General features: G+C 30.3%; 1 protein-coding gene across 2 annotated transcripts; it reads left to right on the top strand.

Annotated features, from left to right (window-relative positions):
- The first annotated feature begins 1,545 nt into the window (after positions 1–1,545).
- Positions 1,546–10,206, top strand: LOC111638409 (serine/threonine-protein kinase 17A-like). 2 transcript variants are annotated; one of them, XM_023384118.1, is made up of 8 exons: positions 1,546–1,704; positions 1,971–2,157; positions 4,313–4,525; positions 4,613–4,751; positions 6,421–6,547; positions 7,069–7,117; positions 7,203–7,382; positions 9,086–10,206. In XM_023384118.1, the coding sequence occupies exons 2-8, from the start codon at positions 2,012–2,014 to the stop codon at positions 9,480–9,482; spliced, it is 1,251 nt and encodes a 416-aa protein (XP_023239886.1). In that variant the 5' UTR covers positions 1,546–1,704; positions 1,971–2,011; the 3' UTR covers positions 9,483–10,206. The 2 variants fall into 2 exon arrangements, with proteins under 2 accessions (XP_023239886.1, XP_023239887.1); XM_023384119.1 differs by lacking the exon at positions 1,971–2,157 and having other exon boundaries at positions 1,549–1,704.
- Positions 10,207–10,531: the final 325 nt, after the last annotated feature.

Below are 10,531 nucleotides of genomic sequence, written 5' to 3'. Positions count from 1 at the left end.
TTTGGACTCTTAATTTTCCAAGAGCATTTTTTAGTAAGCGCATTCTTTTAATTCCATTACAAATATAAGCCTAGACTGCAAGTTTGTCCAGTCAAAATGGACAAAATTGAAAACAATCGAATAGCCAGACGTTTGTGTATCCGATATCCGTAAAAAAGTAATTTAATCTAGGATGAAATGCTATAATTTCAAGAAAATAAAAGAAAAAAGTAATTTTTCTTTATATTCTGAAATTATTACACGTTTTTCTCCTTCATTCTTATCTCAAAAAAGAATTTTCGTGTAGACAAGTAATTTTTCGTAAAATACGTAAGACGAAACTTCAGATTATTAAAACGAAGATTTCTCGGAGGTGTAGTTTGATTAAAAGGCATCGTTTAATATAAAGCCAATATATAAATGCTTTTCTATAACAAAAAAGGTATAAAAATAATGCATAAATTGAAAACCGCAAGTAATAAAAATTATGAAGCCGGCCGACAAAATGGCGGAAAAGCGGTATACCTCTCCGGAGCGAAGGATAAAATGTGGGTGTATGAAGAACCCCAGGAATTTTTCATGGATGTTCTATTCCGGATATTTCAGGCCCCACCCCTCACCACAAATCGTTCCCATTACGAACTCGGCCGAACCCACAATAGGTCTGGAAGAAAGCCCTCTTAGTGCTTACAAGACGGAAAGAGTAAAAAGAAAAAAAAATACAAACAAAATACATAACGTTATAAAAAATAGGTTTTATCGAATAAACTTTATTAAAATATGAAATTTGAGTATTTCAATGTTGTGTAATTGGAGAAGCTGTAAACTAATTTTCATTGATACGTACGATCGTATTTTATGATATCGGCATATTAGAATATCATTCCACCACGTAGTTATAATTTTACGCACTACGAATATATTAACTTGTTTTCCATGGCATACAACACAAATATTTAGTATGGCAGATCTTAAATAGAATATTTTACTCAACATAGAGCTCATTTACAGAATAAGCTAATAAAGCCTATCATATAATTCTTAATAATATATTGCAAAATAATGCATTATAAAAAATATTTTAGATGCCATTCTTAATACTTACGAAATGAGCAGAATAATTTTGTAGAAATTTGTTATGACTAATTTCTAATTGTAATAAAACAAATGGTTCATCGTGGCTTGCGTTTCTTCTTCTTTTGTCATTTTCTTTCGAAATTTATTAATGAATAATAGGTTTTTTTCTCCGTTTCTCAACAATGATGTAACTAATAAGTGAGGTTGACCGTTCGGAGATACGCCATTTTTAAAATGCGTTTTCTCAAAAGTTCAAATAAATTCAAAATTTCAATTAAATTTAACGGAATAAAAAAATAATAATAAAATTGTTTAAAAACGTATTTAATTAAAAATTTAAATAAATCAAATGGAAAATATTAACGTAACCAGGAAACTGCACGAAATTAAAAAAGCAAACAAAAAAAAAAAAACTCTACGTATTAGTTACGATGTCTATGACACGAGCTGCAGCCAATCAGCTGCCACTCCGACTTCATTCCCAATTGGAATCGGTTGGGAGACGTTCATTGTAGATGAGAAGACGAACGTGGACGTTACGATTAATTCCGTCCACGTTCATTTAGTTTAATTATAATAATTAATGTACAGGTAGCTGGAAAAACAGAACAGTCGTACTTTATAAGTGAACACTAATAGAATTAGAAAGTAAGTATAAATGTTTTCTTTTTAGTTTATTTCTTATATTAATCGATTACAATAGAAGTTAACGTACACATAATAAGCGTATCCAACAATAGAAAGTACTAGTAATAGAACTGTTAGTGTTATGTTTTCTCCGTAGAATAGACAACGTGAACTGGAAATAGAAATATTTCGGCATTTGTTAGTTTTAAACGGTTTTAAAATCTTTTTTTTTTTTTTTTCCTTTTAAAGTATGGTTGACCACAAATGTTTTTCGTTTCCTTATTTAGGTAGCCATTAGCAAACGTCGAAGAGGGTTCGAGGTCACAAAATGGCCCTTAACCTGGACGACAATTTGAATAATAATCCCGGCGGCGTGCAAGGCCTTCTTAACGAAACACATTGTCCTCAACCACTTTATATTAATACACAACCAATCACTGATGTGTACACGGTCGAATCGAGACCTTTTGCCAGGTAAGTTAAGAGCTTGTTTGCTGATCTAAATGCATATTAATTCTTTAGATTATGCGCTCTTCGGTGTCGGTATAGGTAAAACTTCTATTGTCTCTGTTTATACAGTGGTAGTAACTGGCTTCCTGGTATGGTAATTACCGGATTCAACCTTTCCCCTGCCATTCGAGAAAAAAATAATAATAATAAAAAATGAAGCCTGTAGGCTAGTAACGTTGTAGCCTGTTTGTCCCACATACCTGTCGCCGAACAGGTCATGAATCATGAACGATTCCCCCGATCTGTGTGCATGGGGAGAACCTTGAAATCCGTAGCTAGACGTTGAGTCAGCTGCAAAACTGCCGCCACCATTTATGGTCATGGAGGTTTAACATACGCTCCATAAATAACGCTAAACAGAGATGGGTCATCCCTTTCACTTTATAAATACAAACTGTAGAACAATGACCCGTTCAGGCGTGGGTGGCTTTAGAATTGTTTCCTGCCTAATATAGTCTTTAGCTACCGTCTTACTTCAATCGATGCTAGAATGATGTTAGAGAGGAACGAAAGCCCGTTGAACTCGAACCAAGACCGTGCTCCCTGGATGACTCACCTCTAACGACCTTGCTCATTATCTGATTATGTGAAGGGGGAACAAAGTCTCCCGCGGCTTATGATATCATCGAATATGGTAAACTTTCTAATCGAAACACTACATATGTCCTAATTCGTTTAAGTATTTTGGCTTCCCGCTATTGATAAATTATAAGAAGAAAAAAAAAAGGTGAAAGACGACTTCGGGTCAATAGGGCGAATCAAGGTCAATTTTTTTTTCTATTTCTTTCACCTTTAGGCTAATCGGAAACATTTTTTATTTTCTACAAAACGTTTTAATGTCGCATGAATTAGATTGAGGTCGATTGTCTCGAATAGACAAACACGAATTAATATTTTGTTTACGAGAAATAGGACACGGAAGCCCTGGATATGTTTGTTGTGTACCTTGCATTTTTTTTATAAAGCGGGGGATCCGAATTAAGTGTAAACAGTGACGAACCTAGAAATTAGAGATTTGTTTTCGTTTAAAAAAAGTGGGGCCTCCCGCGATGTCTGGGTCAACGAACACATTATTTTAAGTCCTTTCCAAAAGAAACATTTCCTACTGTCTTTCCGGCCGACAGACTTTCCCCGTCTACCGAAACGCTATGCCAACTATGTCTGGCTTAAGACCAAACGGGATCGTTTCTCAAAAGTTTAAATATCTTTTTTAGATTTAAGTTCCTCGCTACAGATTTCCGCAATACGATGCGAGTTCGGTACATAAAAACTAAACGGATGGCATGTTTTGCCGTGTGTACATAATAAATGCATAATTTTGAAGAACTGGATTATGCAAAATGTAATCTATCCGGTTACGATCCATCTCGTAATATTGTCTGGTATCTATGCGACATTGTCCGGGATGTCCGGTCATGTGACGTCCGCCGGAAACGGATGCACTTTCCGTTGGAGGAATGTGGACGAACGGGCGTTGTCAGATTTGTTAGAGATTCCAATTCAATCTAACGTGTTTGAACGGCTGACGTCATATTTTTAATGCCTTCCAACCGCGCATATCGCATAATGAAAATTTATGTTTCGTTAACTGGCGTCCGGGTGATTGTTTTGATGTATCAAAAGTCGCGGGTTGTTTATCCTTTTCAATAAATTTTCGTCGGTATTTCTCGCAGTGTCGCTAGGAATATTTGGCAGGAGAAAACTATCTTAAGTGAGCGCCGAGCCAAAATCATTCTTCGGACGCTGTCTTGTTAAATTAAAGACACCCATTAACAAGCTTACGGCTCGCAGCATCTTAATATTCGATTCGTATTCGGTGTTAATGAACTCTAATAATTCCAATATTAAAATTTTCTTAGTAATAATAAAATTATGAAATATAATCCGTTAATCGGAGGAAATCTGTGCAAAAGAAAAAAAAAAGCTTTGAACTCTTATTAGCCTAATTTTTGAGCCGAGTACAAGGACTTTTCTGAAAGTAAATAAATATTCTTATGAAATCTAATGAAATTCTGCCAAAAATATAACCTATTAACTTCAATCGGTGAATATTTACTATTTTGTCCTTATTCCAAGTTTTAATAACACAATTAATGATGATTTTTCTAATTAATTATAGGGGTAAATTCGCTACAGTCCGACGATGTTGCCATAAGGAAACAGGCATTAAATATGCAGCCAAATACATACGCAAAAGACGAAGAGCGTCTGATGTTAGACACGAAATTATGCATGAGATATATGTTTTGAAATTGAGTGCAGTCTGTCCTAGAATTGTGCGCTTGCATGAAATATATGAAACGTCATCAGAAATCATCCTAGTTCTAGAAATGTAAGTGAATAAACAAACAAAATGAACAAATGTTTTATTTACTAATTTATTTTTAACAATGGTTTTTTTTATTATAAATCTGAACAGGGCAACGGGTGGTGAAGTGCAGCGTGTTTTAGAAGACGAAGAGGTAATTTGTGAAAGAGATGCATCGCGTCTGATGCGCCAGATATTGGAAGGACTGATCTTTCTTCACGATCTCAATGTAGCACATTTAGATCTTAAGGTATAAAAATATGTTGTATAATTTATTATCATTCTAGACTAGTTCCGCTCCGGGGTTAATATCGAATGTTTTTCGAGCCTTCTGTTTAAAAAAAAAAGGATATTATGATACCAAACCGGTTTTTTTCCCCGCAGTTTTCCCGGCTGTCCCATATCCAGTGGCCGATTTTAATATATCTGCCCTCGATTCTCCAAAAACTTCGATACGAGATGGATAGATGCTGGTAATAATAACGTGTAGAACCAAAATGTCCGGTATTAAGATTCCTATGCGTCTTGTATAGAAGTAAAACCCCCAAGGACTTAACATTGTCATAAACTAGCTCCAGCAATGAGGTCAGGGGTAAAAACCGATTGACCGAAAACAATTAATTTGCTGACTCTGCAAACTTCTTTAGCGATTCAGCGAAATTAAATTGAGCAAATGCTGATGCCGTACTGGAATGACCCGTAGAACCATTTTTCTGGCTTGTCGCAAGGACGTTTGTTGTTTTAACCACGCCTAAAAATTCCATCGAATTTTTTAAACGTTGTTTTTTGAAAAAAGAACGAAAAATTCCCAAGTAATGATTTTCCAGTTTATGACAGACGGGGAATGGTTTTCGTGCTAGGACTGATAACTGGTTGTTAGTGACCTTCTGTATTTGATACCAGAAAAAAGTTCATCCGCTTACGTCACGTATTCATTGAAAATAAGCTACTGTCTTGACGGCTCCATGGGGAATCCGGATTGACGTCGTTTTGGTGCCATTCAGTCGTTCGACCCTTTTTTTTCCCATGCTAGATTTTAGTATCTATTCAGCTGTTAACCAGTACTCCAGACTTATCGTCACCATCCTGGTTTATTTACGCCTTAATCAGGAAAACCGAAACTTAAAAAGGAAAAAAAAGAAGCTAAACTCATCGTAGAATTTTAAACACATTACTGATGATTATTTATTAGTTTACACTAAACCGCTAGACGTGAAATTTTCTTTTATAATTTACGGCTCGGAAACAGAATGCCTTAACTTTTTTTTTATATTACTTTTTTGGTGTTCATTATTTAAATAAAATTATTTTGAAAGTTAATTCTTTTCAGAATCTATAATATAATTTACTTTTATTATGAAATAAATGTACTAATGATGATATCATTAAACAACTGTCAGAATATGTTTACAGTTATTTTAATAATTGTTATCAATAGATATTTCGTGTCCATTTTTGATAATATGTTAATAAAAATAACAAATGATTCAGTTGTAAAAATATGAGCTTAGTTTTTCTTTTGGATTTACAATAGTTGTAAATATAGATTGTAGGTTGTATTACAAAACGTTACTTTATGTCCTTGATATACCCCCCCTATATCCTGTAAATTTTAGATAAGTAGTAGTAGTTATAATAGTTAGATAATACCAATTTCAGGAAATAAATTCCTTTCGCTTATAGGATTTTTATTGGATTATAATATATTTAAAAAGTTTTTTATATATACATATATATATATTTTTTCTGTTTACTGTTTAGTATGCTTTATATTATAACAATTTCCTTCTTTAAGTTTAAGGAAAAAAGAATTTTAAAAAATCTGTTCATTCACCTTTCTTATTAAATAGAATATTAAATAAGTAATTATATTTTTAAACATTTAAAGATTAAAAATAAATTTTAAAATTTATTTTCAGCCTCAAAACTTACTTTTAACAAGTGCGTTTCCCCAAGGAAATATTAAGTTATGTGATTTCGGTATTTCTCGTCTTATTACTAAAGATATCGAAATAAGAGAAATTGTAGGAACTCCCGATTATGTAGGTAAGACTAAAAAAAGATTATCTATTTAAAAATGATTTTGACTTTGTTCAGCATTATTAAGATTGACTTTTAATAGTTTTTAAGACACGAAAACATCTGACTAATTCAATGTTCAGCATCTTTCATTGTCAAGTAATAAAGAGCTTACTACTTTTGGTATTTTAAAAATCATGCTGACTGAACATCTGTCAAACAACTAGAGAGTTGTTTCACTTAGCATTTAATGGCAAAAGTCCAACACCCTTTCTGTCAAGCTGCTATACTTAGAAAAGACCTTGTCCATCTGGCAATTAGATGTGGAGTGAAAACTCTTCAAACATCTATACATGGACTTTTTACAAATCTAAAATAAAAAAAATAAAAATAGTCTTACTTATGATTATTTTAGTATTTTTGCTTTTTATTAATGCTATTTTTAATACTGAAAAGAAATTTAAAACAAATTTTTCAATTATATAAAAATCTTTTAAAAAATAGTAATAAAATGATTTTATTTTTAATTTAAAATTTTATTATTCTAGCACCAGAAATTCTTCAATATGAACCAATTACCTTAGCTACGGATATGTGGTATGTTTTAATTTGCTATAACAATTAAATGTCATTCGATTATTTTAATTTTTAAAAATTTATTTATTTAATTTGATACTTTCAGGAGTATTGGTGTTTTAACATATGTTCTCTTATCTGGTCATTCTCCATTTGGTGGAGATTCAAAGCAGGAAACATTCTGTAATATCACTCATGCTCCTTTAGAATTTCCCCCAGAAATGTTTGCTAACATATCAAATGATGCCAAGGATTTTATTCAAAGGTTGCTAGTTAGAGAACCATGGTGAGTTAAATTTATTTTAATTTAGTGATACTTTATAGTTTTCTTCTTTTAAATAAATATTTTTCTTGTGTGTCCCTTAACAAAATAAAACTATTATATAATGGTCTTTTTTCTTTTACAAAGTGATACAATAAAATTGAATCTACTATATTGTTAATTGAATTTAGTAAATTTGTTTTTATAAATTTGATAAAATTTATCCATGATTTATTGAAATTGATAACATTTAATGAAAAGAAATGTTAAAACTTTTAAAATTTTAGTAAATGTTCAATTTTGAGCAATATTTGATTTAAAATTGTTAATAATAATAATGATGATATTTCATTCTCAAGCATTAGTATATAAAACATTACTTGTAATTCATTACTCAATGATTATAATTTAGTGTTTTTACTGAAGATTGTATTCATTTTTCACATACCTTACAATAATTGCTAGATGAATACATTTTTATGTAATGTAACTGTACGTGAAGGTCATATCAATGATAAAGCATGTTATAATCCTTTGACTTTTATCAGATATTGGAGTCAGCAATGAAGGTTGCATGAATGAAATAACAATGGAAATATGTAATGCACAGTTTTCCTTTCATAGTTTACCATTTTGACAATGAACAGTATTGCATAGAACAAGCTATGTAATATATTGTTTATTGTTTTATTTCAATCTTATAAAACTTAGAACAATGCTGAATGTGGTATGTAATGAACATGTCATTAGAACTATTAAAAATACAAACATTGAAGATTTTTATTATAATTAATCATCAATATTGTCCTCAAATTGTACTGTCACAGATTTTAGCTAATTGTTTGTTTTTTCTTGTTTTGGCACATTAAATGAACAGTTATTGATAGCAAATTATTGGGTCAAGACTGTGTCATATCATTGTAAGTCAAATTATAAAAACTGAACAGTAGATTTAAGTAGCATATCATTATCTAAAAAACTGAAATTGTGATCTCTCTAAAGTGTCAATGGGTGAAGCATTAAATATTATAGCAAATAGCCATTCCATTTTCAAAGTGTGTGTGTGTGTGTATATATATTTTTAAGGAAAGGTAATTTATATATGACTTAACTTTTAAAATAATTAAATAACTAAACTTGATTATTGATGCTGTATAAATAAAGAGGTTCATTATCTGTGATTTATAATAAAAACTTTAATTGCATGATTTGATTTAAACTTCTAAATATTTACTGAAATGATTCATATTGGTACTATATTTATAAGATTGAAATAAAGTTGAAACTTATCAAATAATGACAAAATATTTATTCTAAATATGTATATCAGTCAACTGAAATCTCTGTTTTTACAGTATAAATAATTTTATAATATTATGTTTTATACTATATAAATATTTATTTTATAAGGATATACAGCTAAAACTTTAGAACAATAAGAAATCTTAATAAAATCTAATTTTGATTTAATTTCATTCTAATTTTAAATAATTTTTATAATGTATACTCTTATGATGATATAATTTTATTAATATATATTCTATATTACATCTAAGAATATGTTTAAACTAATGAAAAACAAGCTTTTTTCATTAGTTTAATTTAATTTAAAAAGTCAATAGCTATTTTTATGTCCACAGGAAAATACTCATACATTGTTAGTTTAGTTTTAGTTATGTAAGTTTTTTTTATAAGCAACTTTCTTTATTTGTTTTCTCTTCTTTCAGTGAACGCATGACTGCCAAAGAATGCCTACAGCATTCTTGGATTTGTGAGAAAACTGTGTTAAATAAGCCTATTCCTTCAGCCTCGTCGGCAACAAATACGGACATTAAGAATGGTGTAATAGAAGTTCCTCGTCAAGTTTCTGCAAATGCAGAAAACATTTTGGATGAAAATTCAACTAATCCATTAATGCCATTATCTCAGCAACAAAATGAATTAATGGAAGAAAAACGATCGCAGTATATTAAAGAACGAGGATGTACAGAAGAACATCAACAGAATAATAGAAATATTTCTGAAATAAAAACTATGGTTGTAGAATTTAAAGGAATAGTTACAAATAGATTAATGTTTTCAGAAGAAATTATAATTGATGAAAGAGTTGGCATAGTGTACTAAAAAAAATTTTTTTCGACTAAAATATTAGAATAGTACCTCAGGCCATATACATCTAGTATTTGAACTTCTATTTACAAATGTTCGTAATAATAGGAAATTTAGAAATTTCGTCTGTATGCAACAAAATAGTTTCATAGTATGAAATGATCTTCCCACTTGTTCTTCCAGTCCTTATCTAAAATCCGAATTAAGAAATTTCTACCTGTAAAGTACAATATGGACACTGCCTACAAGTTGTTGATTTTTAAATATCATAATTGTGAAGTCTTCCCTTCAAATAATGTTTACCTTTTTCATAAAGATGGAATATTTTGTATCATATCTGCCAATTAACTAATCCATTTTGTGGCAATAATTTAAATGTAACAAGTTTAACAATATTAATATACAAATAATGTTATATCACGTGCCTTTCTATATTGTATAAACATTGTGTGCAAGACAGTTTGTGGACAATCACAGTCATACCAAGTTCATATATACTGTATATTATATATGTATAGCATACGTTGCTGTTTCCGACGAAAAGGAGTTTTGTACGATAGATAAAGTTAGAAAACAGAAGAGAGTTAAGAGATTTTGGTATTTTTTAAATGTTTATAATGGGAATGTTTTTCCTACTTTAAGGGGCTTTTTTTTTTATCTGAAATATTTGTTTTGCTTGCTTATTTATTTTATTTTTAATCACCCATTGAGGTTATTTGTAAATATTTATGTGCTTATTTAGTTTAAGCATCAATTTTAAATAAAAAAAATTATATATATATATAGAAGTTTTTTTTATTTTAAAAATACAACTAATAATAATTTTATACACTACTAGCAAATGTGAATGTTAAAAGTGCATGAAGTAATGTGAGATGAGTAAACTATTTTAGAACTAGTCTATATTAATAAAAATTTTAAATATAAAAGTTTCTATTTGANATAAGAAGAAAAAAAAAAGGTGAAAGACGACTTCGGGTCAATAGGGCGAATCAAGGTCAATTTTTTTTCTATTTCATTCACCTTTAGGCTAATCGGAAACATTTTTTCTTTTCTACAAAACG

The sequence above is a fragment of the Centruroides sculpturatus genome, unplaced genomic scaffold (genome assembly GCF_000671375.1).
Source record: "Centruroides sculpturatus isolate CEXI.00-Female unplaced genomic scaffold, Cexi_2.0 scaffold1248, whole genome shotgun sequence".
NCBI classification, from domain to species: Eukaryota; Metazoa; Arthropoda; class Arachnida; order Scorpiones; family Buthidae; genus Centruroides; species Centruroides sculpturatus.
The sequence above is the reverse complement of the archived record's forward strand: the minus strand, read 5'-3'. Positions and strand labels throughout refer to the sequence as shown.